Consider the following 22986-nt stretch of genomic DNA (forward strand, 5'->3'; position numbering starts at 1 on the left):
CCTGGACACACAGGGCACGAGGGACGCTTCTGCCCAGCCAGTTCCCTGGCGTGGCCCATCCTCAGCTCACATTCCACCTGCTCAGAGGCTCAGGGGCACCCGAGCCACTGTGGCACTCCCACCTCCCCGGGTCCCCAGTCCCTCAGGTGTGGACCGTCTTCGCAGCACTCGGCACCGTCTCCCGCCAACACGTTCACATGTTTGTTTTGCTGTTTAATGTTTATCTATCGCCCTCTAGAAATCATTGCTGTATCCCCAGAACAGTGTCTTCATGCCCATCCCTAGTTCTTGGCTGATGTCACCCCCAGTGGGCTAGTGAATACTTACGAATTAAATAATGCCAAATGGGTCATTGTGTGAGGTGCTGGACATACCTCGTCTCATTTATTCTTTTTCTCCCCCAATTTTTGTTTGACAAATTTTAAACCTTAAGGAAAATGGAAAGAATAAACAGTGAATACTTGAATACCCTCCAACTAGATTCAACAATGAGCATTCCCCTTTTTTGCTTTGTCTTTATCTCCACGCAAACATACTTTTTGTTGCTGCTGAACCATTTGAGTGCACGCAGACCTCGTGAAACTTCACCCTTAAATACTTAAGCATCTATCTCCTACCAACACATGTATTCTACATAAGTACAATACCATTCCTACACCAGGAGGCAAAAAGTCACTCCATAATAGATGATATGATAGAGACCATATTTAAATTTCCCCATTTTTTTTTCAAACCAGCATCCAATCAAGGTTCATACATTGCATTCAGCTGTGGTGTCTATTTGCTCTTCATAACGACTCTGTGAGGAACGCACTGAAATTCCGACTTCACAGGTGAGGAAACTGAGAGCCAGAGAGCCTGAGGAACTTGCTAGGGTCACACGACCGCTAAGTGGCAAAGTCAAGATGCCGTCTCGCATCTCTGACACCCGAACACACGTTTTCTCCCCTCTTCCTGCTTCTTGCTGCCCTAGTCCTCTAGGTTCCCCAAAGGTTTCGTCGCCAGTCTCTGGCTGATCTGGTCCATGCAAATCGTGGGCTGAGGCCGAGGTGGAGGTGTTGACCCAGTTACGCAGCAGACGAGGCCTCGCTTGCAAGTTTCTGCAGCCACACACCCACTCCTCACCCCCGACCTGGCCTCTGTTGCTCTCTGAGACATTAGTCAACGATTGGGAGTGACAAGGCACCCTGTTTCTGCCTCGTTTATTTAGTGGAGGATCCACCGGCAGCTGGGCAGAGAGACAAACACGATTCCGATGGAGGAACAAATGGTGGCTTCCGGTCGAGTGTGTAGATAAGGCTGCAACAGGGATTAAAAGAACAGTCCCCCTGGATGGTGCAAGCTTCACAGGGCGGGAAAACATCTCCCTGAGCCAGAAGCTGCTTGCTCCCTGCATGTCAAAACAAAAGTCCTCCCTTAGGGGAGCTCCACCCATGGAATCCGTTCCTGGAGTGTGAGTAACCAACATGTGCGTGAAGAGACAGCCCTGACTCAGTAACATTTGGGGCGGACCCAGCTCTCCTACAGATTAATGCCCCTGCCTTAGCTGATCTCCCTGGGTCTGAGGCTCAACACTTGGAAAGACCTGCAAGGGGGCCAGTGCAAGGATCAGGAGACGAGGGGCAGAAATGGACAAGGGGGCAAGGGAACACGAGACCAGGAGAAGCAGTGCCCACCACCTGACATCGCAGGTGTGTAAAGGGCTCTTTCCATCAGGCTGGAGGGACCCCAGCGTGAGTGTGAGAGCAGCAGGAGGAGAGGGAGACACAAGTGGCCAGGAGCACACAGTGAGGAGGCTCCAAATTTGGGGGTAAAGTTATCCTCTACCCCTCTGAGACTTGCTAGCAAGTCCTTAGGCACAGGGTATCTCCCAAATCAAAGCAGGCCTTGTGAAAATTGAACGGACGGCCTAGAGTCCATCACCAGGAAGCCATGACTCAATGTGGGAAGCTGTCATCTAATCAAATATTTAGCAGCTGGAGAACACATGCGTTCAAGACAAAGGTGGTAATTATTTATATAATCAGGAAAAAAGCCACAAAGCAATCATTTTCGGAGAAAGGCAGGGATGGAAAAAACAGTGGAATATAAGAAAAGTTCTCCCCAATACAAGCATTTGGCAAGCTTTCCAAGCACGGCTCGATATAGAGAGTGCTGGCAAGGGGGGCCAGCCTGGGGAGGATCAGGGGCCCTCCCCACTACTGTGCAGGTGGCTGGTGAGTCTGAGGCACATCTCATCTCTTGTCACCTCCCTGTCTGACCCCTGAGTACAGGGCCATGTGGCCTCTGTGGCCTTCTGCCAAGGCCATAACCCATTTCCCACCTAGACCCGTCTGAGGTCCCAAGCTTGGCCTAGTTGTCTGTCCCGCCGTGGCTCCTGGCCACCCCCCCTCCCCTTCCCCTTTCTTGGCCTCAGACATCTGAGCCCTTTAGTCTGGGGTGAAAACCTGCCATTGAAACCATCCACTCCCGGCTTAGACTGGATCCTGCCTGACTCGTCTAGAGTTTACCGTTCTCCTGTGGTCTTAGTGAGTGGCCTCACCTCTAGGGCCCCCTCATCTATCTTGATGGCTCCAGCTCCTGTTCTGCCTAATCTTGGCTCCTTCCTCCCTTCCAGGAGCTCCCTGCAGGTAGAAGTGGGGGGCCATCTCCCCAGTACCTCCCCCACCATGTGTGAACAATCTTGAATTCTGGAATATGTGTGATTGGGTGACCATCTGCCTGGTTTTTTAGACGAGAGCCCAGAGATCACCAGGCTCAACCACTGCATCCGGGGAACACCATCTATAATATTGTGATTTACAATGAGAAATATATATTTGATCTTCATGCCCATTTCTGGAACAGAGCTCCTAAAACCCATGGAATTTCCTAAGTGATGAGAGCAATAAAGGTGTCTTTTGTTATGTTAATGAGATGTCTTTTGGGCTGCACTAAAAGCTGAGGGCTGGTTGCCAGGAGAACCAAGCAAGTGATTAGAGGGTTGGAACTTTCAGTCCCGGCCTGATGACCTCCAGGGAGGGGAAAGGGACTGAAGGTTGAATCAGTCACCAATGGCCAATGATGTAATCAATCGTGCTTTTGTAATGAAGCCTCCATAAAAATCCAAGAGGATGAGGTCTGGTGAGCTTCCAGGTTGGTGAAGATGTGGAGATGCGGGGCAGAGGGCATGGAATCTCCCTGCCCCTTCCCACATACCTTGCCCTATGCATCTCTTCCATCTGCACGTTCCTGAGTTATATCCTTTTAATCTGGTAATCTAGCAACTAAATTGGTTCCTGAGTCCCGTGAGACACTCTGCAAATTAATGGAAACCAAGGAGGGGGTCGTGGGAACCTCTGATTTATAGCCAGTTGGTCAGAAGTACAGGTAACCGCCTAGACTTGTGATTGACATCTGAAGTGGGGGAAATCTTGTGGGACTCAGTGTGTAACCTGTGGGGTCTGACACTGTCTCCAGGTAGATAGCGTCAGAATTGAGTTGAATGGTAGGACGCCTAGCTGGTGTCACAGAATTGCTTGTTGGTGTGGGAAAAAGCCCCCACATCTCACTTTCTTTAAAGTTCAACCCCTCACTTAGGTAACAGCTGCAGAGACAACTAGTCATCAGCTGAATCCTGCATCACTGTTGTCCCTTAGACCGACAGGGCTCCTAAAGGTCTGTATTGGGTGGTAATGTGCACTTCAACATTCAAGTACAAGAAATGCCACCTTTCTTTACTTCCTAGGTCATACTACATCCAGTTCAAGCTCTCACTTATGGAGGTGTACGAACCTCACTATGAGTCAATTTCCAGGGTCCCCTCCCTCAAGTGGATTAAACAATGACCCCAGGACTTATTAGTATCCCAGGAGGGGACACCAATTTCTTGAATCTTGGGTCCCCGTTTTGCTACTGCTTCTGCGTGACACAGATGCAGCCTCCAAGGCTAGTCTTCCATTCTTTAGGGATCAGACACCCCCTCACCCTCCTTACGTGGGTGCAGATGGCTGGGACATCTGTCTTCTCCTGCCCTCAGACTGGAAGTGCACCATTGGCTATACTGGGTCTTCAGCCTGGTGACTTCAGATCTTGAGATTTCTCAGCCTCTATAGTCATGTGAGCCAATTCCTTATAATAATTCTATACATATATATATATATATATATATATATATACATATCTCCTATTGGTTTTGTTTCTCTAGAGAACTCTGACTAATACAGGCTTTGTATTACAGACTCCCTCCTCCCTCGCTGTCCTTCCAGAGCTGCACCTCTCAGAGGGAGTCTCTGCACACACACATCCACTCATCCCTTCCCCAGCCTGAGGTCCTGGCCCCTTTAGGGGTGGGTCTCTGGTACCATGGGAACACCTGTCCCCACCTGGGCTCCTCCATCCTTGGCTATTCTTTGGACTCCATCCATGAGTCTTCCTCTATCCCAAACCTCCTGTGTTATGATTATTTTATGAGTCTAGGCTTTTAAAAACGAAACACTCAACTCTCCTCTGGGGCTAGAAATGCTTCAATTTTCAGGACAAAAAGTCCAACTGCCCTCTGAAGAGGAAGAAGCAGAAAATACCTCTCTTTTTTGGTCCTGAATCTACAGGAAAGTAAGCTGGCTAACTCTGAGTCAGAGTCTTCCTACGCATCAGCTTTGTTTCTTTACTGCTGTCAGGAGCAGGTAGCGAGGCGCTCTGCTCCAAGGATGTTCAACCCTCCCTCACATCAGAGTCCAGGTGAGTGGCATCCCTGGGCTGAGCAGTGACAGCCTGCACTGTTGACTGCACACCCTGGTCAAGAGCCCCTCTACTGGACCCAGTCGGTGACTGACTACAGAAGAAGATGTGGGGGTCTCCTTGCAAGACCCCGACTACCCACTCTAGGCCCAAGTGGGCAGAGCTCAATGAGGACAAAGAGGCTGAGTTAATTTCAAACCCACCAGATTCTGGTTCCACCTGAATCTGAAACATTGGTCCTCCCAGGAAGTCGAGCTGCTCCAGTGAAGCTGGATGTCAGGCTGGATAGGAGTGCTGGAGCCAGCAGGAAGCCCAGGCTGCTCAGGATAAAAGATCAGACGCAAGGCCTCAGCAACCCCACGGCCCGCTGGGGGTCGGTCTCCCCTGACTGTCTCTTGGGCCCTGGACTTGGCTCCATTGGGACTGAACTGACTTGGCTGCCTCTGCCCGTCCGAAGCGTAGGGTCACCTGCGCTCCCAGGCACTGGGCTATCTCAATCCTGTTCTGCTTCTGTGATGGCTCCCTCTCACCTGCCTCCATCTGCCCCTCAGTCCCCTCCACGCACCTCAGCACAGGTGGGCCTGCTTCCTGAGACCTGTCTTGGATACTGGAAGGGCCCCAAACACTCAAGGACTTGTCCATGTGAGAAAGAGGAGAGGTCTTGCACGAACACTGTGACTCCCCAGGGCTACCCATCCCCCGACAAGGGAGCAACCCCAGGATCCAGAGTTCTCCACACTGCCCCCAAGTCATGGCCACCTCTCCTCCCCGCCAGTCCTGATGCCAGCACACCTCATGGCCAAATTTTCCCTCAGACCTTCATCTAAACCACATGTGTCTTTTCTCTAGGGGCTCAGGGGCCTGAGCCCACCTCCCAACCACAGATCCCACCATACCTCCATGGCCCCAATGACCCAAGACTGGCAGTGGCAGGGGGAGCCCACAGCCTGGACTTTCTTGTCCATGGACATGTTGTGCCAACCCCTCCTGCACCTGTCAGGACCACCCTCAATGGTGTAGATTCCTCACTTCCTGACCGAGCATGGACCTGAAATTCCCCCACTGCCCAAAAAGTAGGAGTTGTGAGGACCTTCTCTGACTCAGGTTAATAACACTGGTGATGACTATGGCCAATAAGGGAGACACTCTGACCCTAATGCCCTTGCATAGGGCTTGGCTGGGGAGGGGGATTTCCTTAGCCTTCCTCTGGGTTACATCACACAGATGCTTTCCAAACAGTGAGCATATTTGGGCAGACACTGCCCAGGCCTGCAGGGTAACGAGCGTAACATGGTAGCCAGCCTGTCAAATACAGAGAGAGGGATGGCCCGAGAGAGACACTCACAGCACACAGCGACGTGGAGATCTTCCCAGGGTGCTCGACACGTGCATCAAAATGGCCCAGCTTTCTGGAAGACATTAAAGCAAAAAGTGCAAGCAAGTAGAGAAAAAGAGGCTTCTCTCCCCAAATTAAAAGCCAAACCCATCAGTTAGTGAAGAATTGATGTCTCACGGGGAGGCTGTTGAAGATCTCTGGCTGTGAAGGAAATCTATTTAAGAAAATAGTTTAAACAGTTTGCTAACATTTCTTAATTCATTTCTGTAAAAGTTGCTATCTGGCTGTCTTTTTTGTAACACAGACTGAGAACTTTCCGTACTAGGTACCATGAAAGTTATCCAGGCACAAATTATATGTATATGATAATATCCATATATATAACAGGGTAGAGTGGTGGAGAGGGGTCAGACAATGGGGAGAATGAGAAAGAGAGAGAGAGAGTTGGACTAGTTTCTGTCCTATTATAAACATTGTGAATCCTTCGGCCAAGTAGCAGTTGTCTGCCACTCAACTCTGGCTGATGTCGACACAAACCCTCTACAGAGACAAACTTCTAGTAGAAAGTTCTTACATCCCTAACAGTCTTGGGATCAAGTCCATGGACTCCATTTCTATTACTGGAGACCCATCAGAGACCCCAGGCCATAGGGGACCACATCATGTGCCATTCTGTGCCCACAAGAACATAGCCTTAGACCAAATTATAAATCCACATACACAACCTTGACAGGAGATTCAAGGTCCAGATTGGGAGATTAACCATTGTCAAGTTTAAAGGCCTCATTCCCATTGCTAACAAACCTAAATTTCGTGCTGAGCTTCTATCTTTAGAAGAAAACGGAATTCACTGTTTTACCAGAAAGATGTCAAGAGGATGGGAGTTTTTAGGGCAGCAGTTCTTAGCTGGTTTCTGTATAGATTCCTTTGGGTCTCCGGGAAAGATGGGGACCGTCTCCCTAGCAAAATACATACGTTTTGCAGTTTTCAGTTTTAGGGGACCACAGATTCCCTGAAGCAGCCATGAAGGACCCCTGGTCTGCAGGGTGAAGCTCTGACCAGCTGGCTTAGCTGCTCCAATGCATTTTTGCCCATGAAGATTTCACGGGCCACTGGAGGGCTGTTTCCCACCTGTCTCATCACAGCCCCGAACTGGGATTCTGGAGGACTTTTATACACAACAGATTTAAATACCATGACTCAGCTCGAGAGCCAGTCTGGCCACGGCGCTCAAGGAACAAACACTATGATTTTTAGCCAGAACCATGACATTTCTGCAAGCAAAATATATCGACTAAAACAAGCATTTGAGCTATTGTTAATTTTAAGGAGACCTTTATAATGATGATAAGAAAACTTATAATTTCCCAATCCAAAGGGGCGACCTCCCACAAGGTCTGTGACGGCTCACGCTGAGGGTCCGCCAGGCCTTCTAAAGACCTGAGCTTCTCGCACTGACATAGTGCGGGTCTGTTTTGGCACTTGAAGCCTCCGTCTCCTTTGTGTCCTTTGGGGACACACAAATAAGAGACCGTCTGGCTTGTCTGTCTTAGAGATTGTATTGTTGACCAGGCGATCAGACAGGGTCCTGATACAAACCTGACACAGAAAGAAAAGCTTTCTTGTAGCTTTTAGGAGTTGAACTTCCCCTGTTCCCCCTCCATCAACTCCTCCTGTCACCATGGTAATGGGTAGAAAATGAGGCTTTCAGGGCTATCTTGTTTGCGGATCTTACTGTTATGGGATGAATTGTGCCCCGCCCCCCCATTCATCTGCTAAAGTCCAAACCCCTAGTACCTCAGAATGTGACTTTATTAGGAGATAGGGGCATTGCTGCTGTCATCAGTTAGGGTGAGGTCACTGGAGTGGCCCTAATCCAATGTGACTGGGTCCTTATAAAAGGGGGAGATTGGACACAGACACGCACACAGGGAGAACGCCATGTGAACACAAAGGCAGATTGGGGTGACGCGTCTACAAGGCAAGGAACCCCAAAGATGGCCAGCAAACCTCCTGAAGCTGGGAGAGGCCTGGAACACATTCTCCCCACAGCCCCTAGAGGAACCAACCCTGCCAACGCCTTGATCTCGGACTTGTAGACTCCAGAACTGTGAGACAATACCTGTCTGTCGCCAAAGCCACCTGGTTTGCGGTATTGCGTTACAGCAACCTTGGCAAATGAATACAGTTTCCCGGTCCTCTGATAGGCCCTGAGGAAAGGCCTGACTGTTCCATTTCAAACATCAACGAGTGCTAACCACCCAAATTTTATAGACCAGACGGAGGAGACATAACCCCACCTCAAGGTCCACCTTAATCTCTGTCCACTGAGACCACAATGACCTTTCAGCCTGGGGAGTGTCTGTATCAAGGTGTTCTGAGAACAAGAGAACGAGGCAGGCTCTTCATGGCATGGCTTGAGGAACCAGGCCAGAGTGAGCAGAAGAGTGGCAAATACGTTTTCCGCTTGACAAACATTATAATCCATACTAGGCTTCTGCAAGAGTATTGACATTATTTCCCAGAAAAGTCTTGCCCCCCAGTTAACACACAGGGCACCTCCGGGGAATTTTTACTTGTGGGAGAACAGAGGTGAGTCAGTGCCCACGGAAGCCAAGGCGTCCTGGGCTCCACGCAGGAGCCTTTTCTCCAAGGAGAGTCACCTAGCTCCCCAAGGGCTGCAGCTCGCCCCTGTCTGTGCCTTTGTGAGAATCAGAAAAGGGGGCCCCTGTGGCCAGGCTCACGGGGAGCAGGTGAATTTGAAAACCGTGCCCCTTCTTCCAGGCAGTGGCTCCTTGCCAGGTGGCACAGCTCTACGATCAGGTGAGGGTTGAATTCCGGATCCCAATGGCCTCCCAGGCAGGGACCCTTATGCAGTTAGCAACTTGCACCAACGTACATGGCAGCTCTGATTGCTCTCTCTGTTCTCAGTTTATATCTGCTTCTATTGATGCACTTATCCCATGTGGGTGGGGGATTTGTCCTGTTGCCCAAGAATGGCAGTGAAGGCCCAAAGCTGTGGATAAGAGGTGCTAAGCGTACATTCTAAGTCCAGGGAATCTCAGCAGTCAGGCCAAGCCTATCCACAGGGCTACTGAATGGTGCCTGTTGAGAACTTTCTTTCCTCCTCTCCCCCAAACCCCCTCACTACAGCCCCACAGGGAGGGAAGGAGGTCGTCAGCCTCTGGGAGTACAGTGCTTACAGAGAGAGGCCATTCCCTTAATGGGGCTGGTGCTTTCCTTCCATGAAGCCAAGCAGGGGGCTGGAAGAAAACCCTAGGAAAGAAAAGGGGATGTCTAACAAAAGGAGGCTGGAGCCTCCTTCCCACCTGAATGCTCACTGAGCTGCAGAACACACTTGACTCTGGGTCTGTGCCTGGAGCAGGTGGGAATGGCAAGGCAGGGTAGCTCTAGGGGAGACCATGCCAGGAACCTGGGAGTCCTGCCCTGTGCCCTGCGCTATCTTCAGTCTGTACCTGGAGGTGCACTGGGAGGGCAAGAGTCAGGCCTGTGCTGTGCTCTTAGTCACGGTGCAGCTTCCGCTGGGACACTTGGCTCCCTGAACACCTTTCCCTTTCCCCAAAATAGTGGGGCGCCCTCAGCGAGGCTTACTTCCAGACAGCCCTTAGGCAGAGTGGCGACGCTCAGCGCCAACCTGTCAGGCCTCCCCTTTTCCGGAACAAGAGCACTGTCAACAGGAGGCCAGGCCCGCCGTCCTCTGCGGAGATGGCCCCAGGCCACGTGTTGAGGGGAGCAAAGGGCTGCCAATCATCCTCCCCCAGTAGGGCCTGGAACTGGGTTTATCCCCCACCATCGAGCTTTCCCGCACAAACCAAAACGTTCCGAAGTTGCAGCGTTGGCCATCTTCCGCTAGAACAAAGCAAGACACCCTTGTTGTCACTAGATGGCGACCCTGCGTAAAGGTAAAGCAGGACGTCGCTGGAAGCCGCTCGCCCCGCGCAGCTGCCTGGGGAGTCTGGAGAAGGCAGACCCCCACCTCTCCCCGGAGCGAGGACGGTGCCCGCTCTCGCGGCCGGCCGGGGGCTCGGGGCTCGGGGCGCGGCGCTGCTGGCGACCCCTCCCCCGCCCCGGCCCTGCCCGCGCGCGCGCCCCCCGGCGGGGCTCCCCGGCTCCCCGAGCCGAGCGCACACGGCGAACGGCCCTGCGCCCGCGCCTCGGCTGCCTGCTTTGTCCCCCAAATGCTGCTTTTAGGTGGAGCACTGTCTCGGGGCAAGGAGGTGAGCCCTGAGAGAGGGAGGGAGAACCCAGGCCAGCCGAGCAGGGGCTCCGGGGCACCGACCCCGGCTCCAGGCCACGGCCGCGTGGCGCCCACCCGCGGGGGCAGCACGCGAGCCGCACCCTCTGAGCGCGGAGCTGTTTCCTCGGACGACCGGAGCGGCTCTGTGTGCTCACAGCGTGTACAATTGAACAACAACAACAACAATAATAATAACAGCCCTGCAGTGAGTTTGGAAGCTTGTGGAATCGCTTCACAGTCAGGCATATCACGGCACCCGAATCAAAGGGTTTGAGTATCGATGAGTCTAAGGCAGAGAAACGGCCGTTGTGAGCGAATTCTCCACGGCCCGATTAGACCTCACGCTTGATGTGAAGTCACTTTGCCCCGCAAATATGAGGGGTTCGGATGTCATGCGTCTGCCCAGGACTCCAGGGTCGAGGCTCCCCGGGGCCAGCGGCGTCCCCTGCGGGTTATAAACAGCAAAAGGAAGGGATGGGCGGGGCTTCAGAGAAACTTTCTCCCGTCGTTCCCAAAGCCAAACCAGGGGAAATAAAGATGTTCACAAAGGCTGTGTGTATTTTTATCCCATTCGAGAGGAAAGCAGTTTTAGCGCTACAGGAAACAGTGCTTTTTCTTACCGCTTTGGACACCTACTTAACTGAAGCGTAGAATGTGAGAGAAAAAAAATCTACTGTGCTTTGTAGCTCCTAAAATGTTCCTTAATGTCTGGGCATGTTTCGAAAGTAACAACCGCAGACAAGTTTCTAATCTTCATCCTATGCATTTATTCACAGTATATGTTCTACGTCTGCGTCATTTCGGCCCTGAAACAGCTCCAGCAGGTGGATGGGGAACGGAGGCTTAGGGGAAGAAGGCCATTTGCTCAAGAGCATGTGGTAAATTAACAGCCCGACTAGGCTGAAATTAGCCTGTGCCGTATTGCCAGATGCATTTGCTGTCGGATTCAGGGAATTTGGGGCTAAATGAGATGCTCGTGCCTTCCTGTCTTTCAGGTTGAAAGTCATTCAATCAGAGAGATGATGGGCCCCGACCCCCGCGTCTGGAACAGCTCCCCCTCCCAACGGTCATTGCCCTCTCTCCTTGTCATGCCTTGTCACAGCAAATGTCCCCACCTAACAGGCTTATTGTCAAACCCTCTCCCCGCACTATAGCATACCGTCCAGGAGCAGGTGCTCGGTAAATACCTTGGGGAGCACATGAAGATGACTGCAATTCTCCAACCGGCCCCCTCACCAGGCATTTCTCAGTCTCTCTCTGGGCAGGACAGTGCCAGAGCCTCCAGTTTTCTGGAAAGATTCGCTGCCAGCACACACTGCTGCTCCAGAAACCAAGTTATGGGTTTCTTGTTTGAGGGGCTTCCCATCCCCAGAGGCTACTCCCTTCCCTGTGGGCTATTCACCCCGCCCCATGGTAGCTGAATTCAGGCTTCTGGTCTGGATGAGGGAAATCGATTAGGAAAAGTCCAAAGTGGTTCCTGTGGTTGGGGGCAGGGTCCACAGCAGCTGCTTGGCCTTCAAGAGAGATACTCCCCAAGATTTTGAATCTCCAAATGTTCAAATGTGGCAGTGGTTCTAGAAACATTGATGACTGTCACAGCTGGGTTTAGGGGGTTGCTAGTGGCATCTAGTGGATAGACACTGCTAAACATCCTACAATACCCAGGACAGCCCCTCATAACAAAGAATCATCCGGACCAAAATGTCAACCTTGCAGAAGGTGAGAAAGCCTGGAATATGCGAGTGTTTATTTGGCTCCTGAGTTGCTCCTTAAAAAAAATCTCAGTCCAGAGTTGTTCCTGTACTCGTTCTTAGACTACCAGTTAACCATCGTTTCCTGGTCTACTAATGTTCTATTTTTTTACCTTATGACTGTTTTTAAACAATTGTGTCAGTTTCTATCACTGGGGAGCATCGCTGCATGTTCAGTAATGTGGCGACAACAACAAAACTGTCCTGGGAGGTGGACGCTGGCCAGCTGGTGAGGCCCAGGGACTCGATAAGGGAGTGGCTCCCACACCATTGTGGGAAAATCTATGCATCACTGCATATCACGGGCCTCTGGTCACTCACCAGATGAGAACACTAAGACTTACTCAGACTCTCTGAGACTTACCCAGAGTCTTATTGTGTTATATTGTATTAATTTTATTTAAGAAGATATTTTGATAACAAATATTTACTGGGTAAGTTTAAGAATAAATGAGAAACTGACCCCAGTTTGTTGTCCAAACAGGCAGAGAGGATCAGCTGGGGCTATGAGGACAGGTGCTGACAGCCAAATGCCTCTTGGGGGCGCTGTTCTTTCTCCAAAACAGTACTTTCTAGTCTGAGGGTTTCTCATGCTCCTGTGTGATCCATCACCATCTATGGCTAACTGTGTGTTCAGTCCATGACTAATCCTGCTGCTGCCATCAAAACTCCTCACACGTTCATGTCAGTGGGATCAGGGAGATACCGACTCAGGAATCCTGCTCTGCTGAATTCCTGTCCTAGTGAGGGAACTCACTGGAACATTTCTGACCAGGTCTGCCCAACAGCCCAGAGCATACCCACAGGCACATTTTACAGCTCGCTCTAAATAATTAATCTTGTGTATTATTTTATAACTCTCTGGTCTGCAGAGTGTTCACTTACACAGTATTCTTTACTTCAAAATCAAGTTGAACCGTTTCAGAGAACTTTTGACCTAATAATTCCACTTCTAGAATTTTCTTCCGCAGAAACACTTCTATAAGGGCACAAAAGTATATGTGCTAGAATGTTCAGTGCAGCATCGTTTGTACTATTACAAAATTAAAAACAATTTAAATATCCATCAACAGGAGAATAATGAAGTAATAATAATTATGGTACCTCCGTACTATGTAATTCTATATAAATGTTAAAAAGGAATGCAGTAGAGCTATATGAAATAGCATAAGAGCAAGTTGCAGAATGTATTAACTCCACTTTTGTAAAAAAAAAATCATAAGTATTTATTTTACATATATTAAAAAGTGCTTACAATCATACATAGTATGCCAAATTCTAAGGAAAAGTTGTTTTAAAATTTTATATGTTGTTTGCATGAAAACAGCCTATGTATGAGTTTTGTAATAAGAAAATTTGTGTTTATTTTTTGTCATTTTAGAAAAAAATACAAAATCAGATTTGGTTTTTTTCCTCAGCCTGTGTGAGGTGAATTTTCTGTCGCTTGCAGGTTCCTCTTACCCTCCAGGGAGAGGCTAATGCCTGAGACAGTGGTTTTTGGCAGAATTATTGTTGAAGACATCGTTCTCATCCAAAAGTCAATCTTTCTTTCGGCCAGGACCAGCTTTTCTTAGCTGCAGATTTTGGTTCCATCAGGAAACGCTAAACATAGCTGCCCTCTCACTCTCCGAGCTGGTAGCCAGGGCACTCACCTTTGTGGTGACAAGGCCTGGGGGTCTCTCACTTAGGAGCTTCTAAAGAGAAGGAGAGACCAAGAGGCTCAGCTTCCAGTCACCACTGGGGCCCTTGCCATGAAGCTCCAAGGGCTGGGGCTGGGTACATCAGTGACCTCTATATTCTTGGCACAGCACCCAGCATGTAGTTGATGCTCACTAGTTGTTAATGAATTTGTCGAAGGAAGAAAAACTTGTTGAACCCTGTCGGCCTGATTTTCATGTATCTTGGGGAAATGGGGTGTTCGTGAATGTGGCTGGCAATTCCTGGGTGATGAGTCCAGGGTTGGCTCCCGGGCTCCTCATTTTGTAAAGTTGTGAGCAGATGGCCCGGCCACCTGAGCAGTACCTGATGAAGTCTTAACATACAGGAGAAGACGCATTTCTGGACCCAGAAATCACACCATAGAGTTGATCTGACATGTCTTAGCGATTTGTAGAATCTGCCACATGGTAACTAGATATAAATGTTAATCACCTGAGATAAATAACGGTAAGCGGTGTTCATGCTCAAAGCAAAATGAAGCACTTCTGCGGTAATCTTTGGGGACAAGGTACCAAAGGGGGACCTAAGTGGGCTTGCAGCTGCCCTGAGATCCCTCCAAAGACCCTCTGGACCCCAAACCTAGGCCCACCCAGATGCCAGTGCTCTCTTTATTTCTGTAAAAGGTGGAAAGGCCCCACCTTGAGCTCTCAGAGCTGAGCCCTACGCTCCCTTTCCCTCTGAAGGGCTCCCCAGCCTCTTGCTCTGACCACGGAAACATGACAGGCGGCTCTGCTTTGCCCAGTTCCTGGTCTGGGGCCCCGGGGCTGTGCTATCCCAGGCAACTGCCCCTCAGTCAAAATCTCAGCCGGGTCATAGATTCCGTGCACCCAGTGATCGTCCCCAGACTGTGTGAGGTAAAAATTCCAACACAGGTGCACCAAACACAACGTAAAGATGGGGCCTGGTAGGTCGATGTGTAATGAAAATGCACACGTACTCAGTTAAACATTCAGAAGGATAGAAGACCAAAAATGAGTCTTCCTTCCACCCCGCACCCCCAGATCCACTGTACTGTTAACTGTTTCTTGTATATTCTCCCCCAAATCTTCACACATATACAAGCACACACATACACACACCCTCACACACATCTTTTGGTGGACACAAATAGGCACACTATACATACTCTTCTGTACCTTGCTTTCTTCTACCTTAATTTGTCTTGGAGATTGTTCCAAATCAGGACATACAAATTTACTTTATTCTTTTTAAATGGCTGCATACTATTCCATTGAATATGTGGCAAATATTTACTGTTTTTTCTCCCCAGCAAACTTTCCTCTTTCTTCTTGTAATAGAAGCCTGCATTTTCTTTGAAGAATTGTCTCTTCCCCATTCTGTCCTGTGATTGGGGTGGGGATGACCCTGACCCCAGCTCCAGGCTTGGACACACGGTCCAGACCTTACCACAGTGATTGGTTCAGTGATGGACACGTGACTGGGGGTGGGGTGGGCAGGGGAGGCCATGCCAGTCAGGACCAGGACTTTATTTGAACTCTTAAGGGAAGAGAAGCTCTCTTCCTTCTGCTGAACTTGCAACTGGGGAGATGCAGGCCTGAGGCACTTTCCGTCGTGTGGAATCTGAGAACGAAGCTGTGATGAAGAGGAGCCGAGCCAAATTACGGCGAGAGATGGTGCCTGTCTGATGACACAGCTTGAGAGTCTGGTTCCGGCTGTACCTCGAGCCCTCCCTCTCCACCCTGAACTTTCAGTTACACGAGCCAATGAATTTCTTTTTTGCCTAAGCTGATGTGGGCCGGGCTTTCTGTAACTCCCCCAGGGGAGAGTCCTGACGTAGAAACTGGCATCTAGAGTGGGGGATCGCATGTGACCCTCGAGTATAGAATTGGCTGAGACACGGCAAAGTGCAGACCCTTCTCTTCTTGGCAGCAAGTCGGCCTTCTTGTAATGCAGTAATGAAGCAACGAATCACATTGTGGCCGCTCAGACTAGTGTTTACCAATGCTGGAGAACTAAGGTGCTAAATAGAAAAAGCTGATGAGCGCTTCCTGCCACTCTCATTCAGTAAGATCCTATACGAAAGAAATAAGCAAAAGGAGATTCCAACCCCTGCTCCAACGTGGACAAACCTTGATGACAGTATCCTAAGTGAAATAAGCTGGTCACAAAATGACAAATACTGTATTATTTTACCTATATGAGGTACTCAGACCAGTCAAATTCCTAGGGAGAGAAAGCAGAGCAGTGGCTGCCAGGGGGCTGGGGGAGATGGAAACAGGGAACTGCTGTTTACCGGGTACAGAGTTTTAGCATTGCCAGATGAAAGGAGTTCAGGAGGTGGCTGGCGGCCATGGCTGCACCACAGTGCGAATGTCTGGATACCACTGAACTGGACACTTCCAAGCAGTTAAGACGGCAAATTTTATGTTATGAGTATTTTGCCACAATTAAAATAATACACAGAAGGAAGAAAATACAACTTTACTAAGAGACGCCCTTTCTGCCTGTGACCTGCAATCCAATATGGTGAGAGTCTGCTCAAGCTACACTGGATGAGCTGAATTTTCTATACCAAGCTAAAGTTACTGTGAGCAAAGGCCGAGAGGCAGAAAACAGCAAGAGAGAAGGTTGGAACTTAGGAGAATAAATGATAATAACTGACACTGAGGTGTCTCTTGTAAGTTTCTACGTATATGAACTCATGTACTTATAACAACCCTCTGAAGTAGGTGCTGATTTACAGATAAGGAAAATAAAGGCATGGGGAAGGTAAAGAAATAAATCCTAAGGAAGTGAGGGACAGAGCAGGACTGTGACCTGGCCGGTCACAAGCTTCTAACCTTTACGCCACCTGGGCTGCTTCTTTCTGCTGCTTCTAAGTACCTCCTCACCAGATTTACGCAAAATGTTCCCCTATTGTCCTCTAACCCAAGGCTGCCTATAGTGCCTTGTCACCCCAAGGCAGGGGCCATGATGGGGGTCCTTCAGGGTTGATTGGAGCCCTGAGGCTTGAAATGTCCAGGAAAGATTCTAGAATCAAAGACTTCCCCTTGACAAGATTTCTGAGAAGTCACATTGCCTTCCCCCTCATACTGGCACACACCCAGAAGTCAAGACTCAAGAGTAACAAGGGTCGGCGGCTTTGTTACTGCTCCGCGGCATTGGGAAGCTAATAGCCAGGAAGCCCCTGAAATCCTAAGGGAACTGTGTTGTCGGAGATACTGGCATCTGGCTCACAAAGGCTGGTGTTGGCCAAACCCACAGGCGATCTCCAGGCCCTGCTGCACCAACGAGGAGAAGCGAGCTGGGCCTCTGACCCTGGGCGCAGAAAAGTCATGGAGAGGATTTAAAAGTGGCCAGCTGGCCAGCCCTCATCTTTACTCTCACATCCTTTAACTCCCATGGTCTCTCTTTCTTCCTGAGAACAATCTTTGGAGTAGTTTAGGAAAACAGCTGGCTATGCAAAATTATTTGCCGCTTCAAAGATTTATTCACCACCATCATCTTTTGATGTGCACACATCTGGGAACTGACCAAGCCCATGCTCGTTTCCTGGGCCACAGTACTACTGGCAACGCGTCTCACAGTTGGTTCTGTGATTGGCATGTCTCTTGGCGAAAGTCTTTTGCCTATCCCCTTTTCTGCTTTGAGCAATCTATTTGTGTGCACTACTTGAGGTCACAAATATAGGCTGCATATTGGGGTTAGGCTGAGGACTAAAAAGACTCTTGAGTCATCACCTGGCCTGAGAGGGTGGAGAATGAATACATCATGGGGAACCTGTGGCAAGAAGACCGGACGGAAGAGAGGTCCTTACCTGCTGGGGAGACTTATTCCAGCAAGATGAGCCATGGTCCAGAGAGAAACACAGATGAACTCGACAGAGGGGAGCCTTTGCCCCAGTGGAGAGGCATTTCTTCCATAGAAGGATGTCTTCTCTGATCCACAAAAAGGACAATGTCTTCCTGAACTCAAAGAAGAAGGACCTTGAAGACCCCGTGACTCCACGTGGAGTAGTGAATCACGCAGCGCTACTCACATGGACTTGGCAATGAGAATCTGATTGTTGACAGCCAAGAATAGACTGTGTGAAAGAGACTATGCCAAAATACAACTACGTAATAAAATGCTTTCTACTATCAGTACTTAGTTTTTCTTCTCCTTGTCTTGGTTTCACAATGTTTTCTCTTTGTTAACGTATGGACAGTGAAGTGAATTGTTTATATTCGTTATTGTAAAGGATGTGCTCCTAGCCCTCTCTCTGCCGAGAGCTAAGACCTCCCTGGCGTCCCATGGGGACGTGCAGCCTGGTTGCAGGTCTGAGGTGATTTCTTGACTTCCAGGTGTGTGCCAGTATGGGGAAAGGCAGTGCGACTTCTCAAGCCCAGACCAAAGGAACAAAACCGAGAAACCTAGAACCTGTGTACAGGTTAAGTCCTCATCCACATGGAAATACCTTTCCTGATGCCCTCCCAGCTCCGCTCCTGCTCACAGCGCTGACAGCCCACACCTTGTCCTCACATAACAAGCAGGGAGAAATTTCCTTCCAGGTGAGACAAACAAGACAACAAACGAGGCCCTTACCTTTGGGGGTCTGACTCAGTGACCATTTTTCCTGAGGGATTGTGACATCTTGTGCTATACAGGGTCCCTGACACCCTGACATCAAATGTATTGCTTGAATCAGAGACTGTCAACGAGTAGCCCAGAGGCCGAATCGATCCTGCAGATGTGTGTGTGTTGTTGTTGCTCTTTTTGGCTTATATAGTGTTTTCTATTAAAAATATGAATTATTTGCCGGCAGTAAAATTTATGAAGTTTCACATAACTCAATTTTCCACCTCATTTGGAAAATCGGGAAGCGCTGGTAACATGGAGCTGTATTCCCACTTGGCAATGCAGCTTCCGATCTGACCTGAGTGAAGGGGTCCTCAACAGCCCCCGCTGGCAGAATTTACTCTTTCCTGTGACCTGTTGGTCTCTGGAGATTTGGATTTGCAGCGCTGTGCCCTCCTGGTCCAGTAAATGCCAACACTCCAGAACTGCTCAGGGCACATGGGAAAAGATGAAGGGTTCAGGTCTAACCATCAGACTCTGCCAGGTGGCAGGATAATCGATTCTAACAAAATTTTTGTTTGTCTCTCAACATATTTCCTGATCGTGAGCAATTCACCAGGCTTTGTACCTCCTCGCCTAACAGATTTTGGTGGGGCAGAGGGCAAAGGAGCCTGAAAATGAAACTGATCAGTACTAAAAACCTAAGGCCACTGAAGAGATGACGGGGTATCCTGGGAGGGAGAGGACCTTGGAGAAATGGTAAGGTGAGGAGGGTGAGCCCCTGGCTGGGAAGGGCAGAGGGGTCTGGGGGCTCCTCACGGGCAGCGGGGCCCACCACCAGGTCAGATAGCCTCCTGGAGGTGGCCACATGGTGGGGTGGCCGGGAGAGGCAGGACTTGGGTCCCAGAGCCCCAGCACCAGCAAAGACCCCATATGGCGTCAAAGTCAGAAACCAGGTTCTACTGGGCTTTGAGGAACATGCTGACTTGACAAGGGGTGTCAAATATACTTCCCTCAGGAGCCTTGGGGACTCTGATACAAGCTTGGAGGATAGCCCTCAAAACAGACTGAGATGACAAGGAACGAAGGACTGGCACATGCTACAATGCAGATGACCCTCGAAAACATGCTAAGTGAAAGAAGCCAGTCACGAAAGACCATGTATTGTATGATTCCATTTATATGAAATGTGCAGAACAGGCAAATCCGTACAGTCAGAAAGTAGATTGGTTGTTGGCAGGGGCTGGGGGAGGGGGAATGGGGAGTGACTGCCTGATGAGTACCCGGTTTGTTTTTAGGGTGGTGAAAATGTTCCGAATTAGATAGTGGTGATAGCTGCACAACATTGGAATATACTAAAAGACACTGAATTGTAGACTTTCAAATGGTTAAAATGGTGAATTTTATGTTATGTAAATTTTATCTCAGTCAAAAATTCTTTCAAAACTGAGATGGAATTCGCTACTACCCCACTGGGACGGTAAACTGAAGTTAAAATTGAGATGATTTAAAAGAAGAAAAGGAGACGTTGGTTTTCCCTTTGAGTGAATGAATGCATTCCCATTACCTGACTCTAAGCAAAGGAGACTGAGTCAATATCCTGAGACACAGAGGGACTCAGATTTACCTGGCACTGAGTCTTCTGGAGACAGGGACGTGCAGTGTGTTAGGGTGTGATAAAACCACTGCCCAAGGGGGCAGCAGGAAGAGTGGTGCTGGTCAAGGAGGGTTCCAAATATTCCTCTACTTCCCAAGCTGGGAGGGCTCGCCCTAATTCTGATCAACTATCTGTTAGGCATCATTAATAGTGTGTGACACTGATGTGGGTGTTCCCTGGGGAATTTTAGATGTCCCGTGTAAGGATCCAAGGGCATTTGATAGCACAGGATTTGATGATTTGATAGCAGCATCTGCCAGAGAACCTCGGGTCCCCAGGAGGGAAGCAGAACCCACCCTGCTTGTTCCTGGTGGTACAGCTACTGCAGCCGTGGCCCCATGTCCCCGAGGCGGGCCATCTTAAAGACTCTGTGCTCTCAGAGCTCGGGACAGGGGTTCTGGAGGGGTTTATTTCAGTTGTAGTGTCTGTTATCATGAGCCTTTCTTGGTGACCGTGGCAGCCCCCTCAAAGGACTCTCATTTAGACAGCCCTGGGGAGTCATGGTCTCAGTGCGGGTTTCCCCAGAGCAGAGCAGACCCTGACACAAGGACTTGAGTGCAAGTAGTTAACTTGGGGAGCAGGGGAGCCAGTAATGGCATGGGGACTCCGGGAGGCTCAGTCCTTACCTCTGACCAGGTCCTAAAGGCTGTCGATTGGCCACTGGCATGCTTCTTCTTTTATTTTTTTATTTTTTTGAGGAAGATTAGCCCTGAGCTAACATCTACTGCCAATCCTCCTCTTTTTGCTGAGGAAGACTGGCCCTGAGCTAACATCTGTGTCTATCATCCTCTACTTTTTATGTGGGATGCCTACCACAGCATGGCTGGCCAAATGGTGCCATGTCCGCACCCGGGATCTGAACCAGCAAACCCCGGGCCGCTGAAGTGGAACGTGCGCACTTAACCACTGCGCCAGGGGGCTGGTCCCCACTGGCATGCTTCTAAGGCTAGCTCCATGGCCGCCCCTTTGGCGTTATGTTCTTGTTACTCATTCTCATCCCCACTATTTATTGCAAGAGCTTCTTCGCTGATTTCCCAGCTCCCAGACTGCCTTGCACCTGATGCCAAAGTTAATTTTCCCAAAGCACGTTGTGAGTATGAGGTTTCCCTGCTCAAATATCTTGGTGCCTCCTCCTGCCTATGTGATGAGGTCTGAAGCTCCGGGTACCGCAGTGGGAGCAGGGGGTGTAGCCATGCCTGCCCCCATGCAGCTGGCCACCTGGCTGCGGAGGCGAGCAGTGACAGTCAGGTGTGGTAAGCAGTATGGTAAGAGAGCGAGTATTCTAGGAGCCCAAAGCAGATGTGGAAAACGCAGTCTTGGGTCTCAGGAGGCTTTTGATGCAGAGACTGTTGGTCGTGCATGTGATCCATTCTCCTCTTCTTCCTAACAGATCTCCTGCATTGTTGGGAGTGGCAGTGGCTCCAGATAAACATCACCACACTCTCCAGACTTCCTTGCGGATAGAAGTGTCCAGTGAGAGATAAATGGAAGTCACTGGGGTTTCCAGAAAAACTCTTTAAAGGAGCCTGATTTAACAATAGGCATGCCTTTTCCTCTTTTATCTTTCCTACTTTCTGCAGCCTGGACCCAGGTGTGATGGCTAGAACTAAGTGGCCATGTTGTGACTATGAGGGAATCTTGAAGATAGCTGCTACATGCTAAGGATGGTGAGCAGAAAGATAGAAGGAGCCTGGGTCCCTGATCACCTTGGAGTTCTCAATCCAGTCCTGGACTGACCACCTCCGACTTCTTTTACAGGAGAAAAAGTAAACTCCTTTCTAGTTTAAGCCACTGTTATTAGGTTTTCTCTGGTAGTCTGCTGAACCAAATCTGAATGAATGCAGTGTGCTAGAGGGTGTGCAGTCTGAAGCATCAGCAGAAGTTAAACAAGCGAACTGGTGTGTGAGTGGGCTACAGGTTGGGATTAGAAGGACCAAGGAGGAAATGTGTTCCAGGCAGAGGGGAGAGAACAGTCACAGGCCTGGAGGAAAGAAAGAACATAGTTGGGTGTGTCAGGGGCCCGCAGAAAAGGAGTAGAAGGAGATGCAGCCTGAAATAAGAGCAGGACTAAGACCATGAAGGAAGCCTTGAAAAAGTTGGACTTCACCCACAGGGAGAGGGGGCGCAGAAGGCGGGGCGAGCTTTGCACATTAGGAAGAGCCCTCTGGTGCTGAGACAGAGGGGCTAGATGGAGGGAGCAGCAGTTGAGGGAGACCACTTGGGCGGCTGCTGCTGTGGTCAGGCAAGAGGTGACCTTGACTTGCTCGTGGGAGTGGCCGTAGTCATGGAGAGAAATGGGTAGACTGAGGTTTTACAAGGGAGAGCTCGTAGGAGTTGGTGGCTGACTGGATTTGGGGGCAGAGAGAGCTGCAGGAGTTGAGGATGAGGAACCACAGAGAAGACAGGAAAGAGACATGGGACTGGGACTGGAGAGGAAAGCAGCTCGGGGCTGGAGGCGAGGAGCCCGGGGCCGCCGCGGGAAGAGCGCAGGCCGGGTGAAGGCCGCAGGAAGCCCGGTCGGGAGGCAGAGGAGCGGCCCAGCACACACCTGCGTGGTGCCGCCTCCAGAGACGCCCTTGACCTCTTTAATTCCAGCTCTCAACTTAGGGCATGTTGTCCGCTAAAGCATGCCGAAGCTCCTGGCGCTTAGTAGATGCTGTCACTGGTAAGTGAATGTGAAATGCTGCCCCACGTGTCCCCGTGGACCTTCGCGCTCGCACCGTTTCTGTTCCTGTCTTTTCTCTCCTCTGCTCAGGGTGCGGGCCAGGCACAGCCCGCGCCCCTTCGCCGCGGCTCCAGAGCAGCCCGGAGGAGAGCCCCTCCCCGTCCTTGAGCCTCACGGCGTGGTCCCCGTAAACTTTCTTCCTCTTTGAACAGACGAGCGGGTGGCCGGGAGGGGGAGCTGAGTTAGGACCCAGGTGTCCCAGCCCCAGACTCCGCGCCCCCGCTCTGCGCGGCTGGCCTCCAGCCGAGGGCGCGGGCGGCGGGGCTGCGGGCTGGCCCCCTCCGCCGCGCTCCGCCCCCCCCC

The 22986-nt window shown here is 50.2% G+C and overlaps 1 protein-coding gene across 1 annotated transcript; it reads right to left on the reverse strand.

The window, feature by feature from the left end:
- Nucleotides 1-398: 398 nt before the first annotated feature.
- LOC124243342 (uncharacterized) lies at nucleotides 399-5690 on the reverse strand. The gene is made up of 3 exons (XM_046668952.1): nucleotides 5616-5690; nucleotides 758-1390; nucleotides 399-427 (listed from the first exon to the last, which is right to left on the reverse strand). Exons 1-3 carry the CDS (start codon nucleotides 5688-5690, stop codon nucleotides 422-424), a joined length of 714 nt encoding a protein of 237 aa, XP_046524908.1. The 3' UTR covers nucleotides 399-421.
- Between the last annotated feature and the right edge of the window lie 17296 nt (nucleotides 5691-22986).

Source organism: Equus quagga, chromosome 8, assembly GCF_021613505.1.
Source record: "Equus quagga isolate Etosha38 chromosome 8, UCLA_HA_Equagga_1.0, whole genome shotgun sequence".
Classification (NCBI taxonomy): domain Eukaryota; kingdom Metazoa; phylum Chordata; class Mammalia; order Perissodactyla; family Equidae; genus Equus; species Equus quagga.

Bases quoted from the DNA above. Each gene is read 5' to 3' on its own strand.
- LOC124243342 (XM_046668952.1), bottom strand. From the start codon at position 5,690: ATGTCCATGGACAAGAAAGTCCAGGCTGTGGGCTCCCCCTGCCACTGC. The intron at 1,391-5,615 runs GTATGGTGGGAT...TTTGACATGCAG, and splicing joins GGGTCATTGGGGCCATGGAG to GGAGCAAGCAGCTTCTGGCT.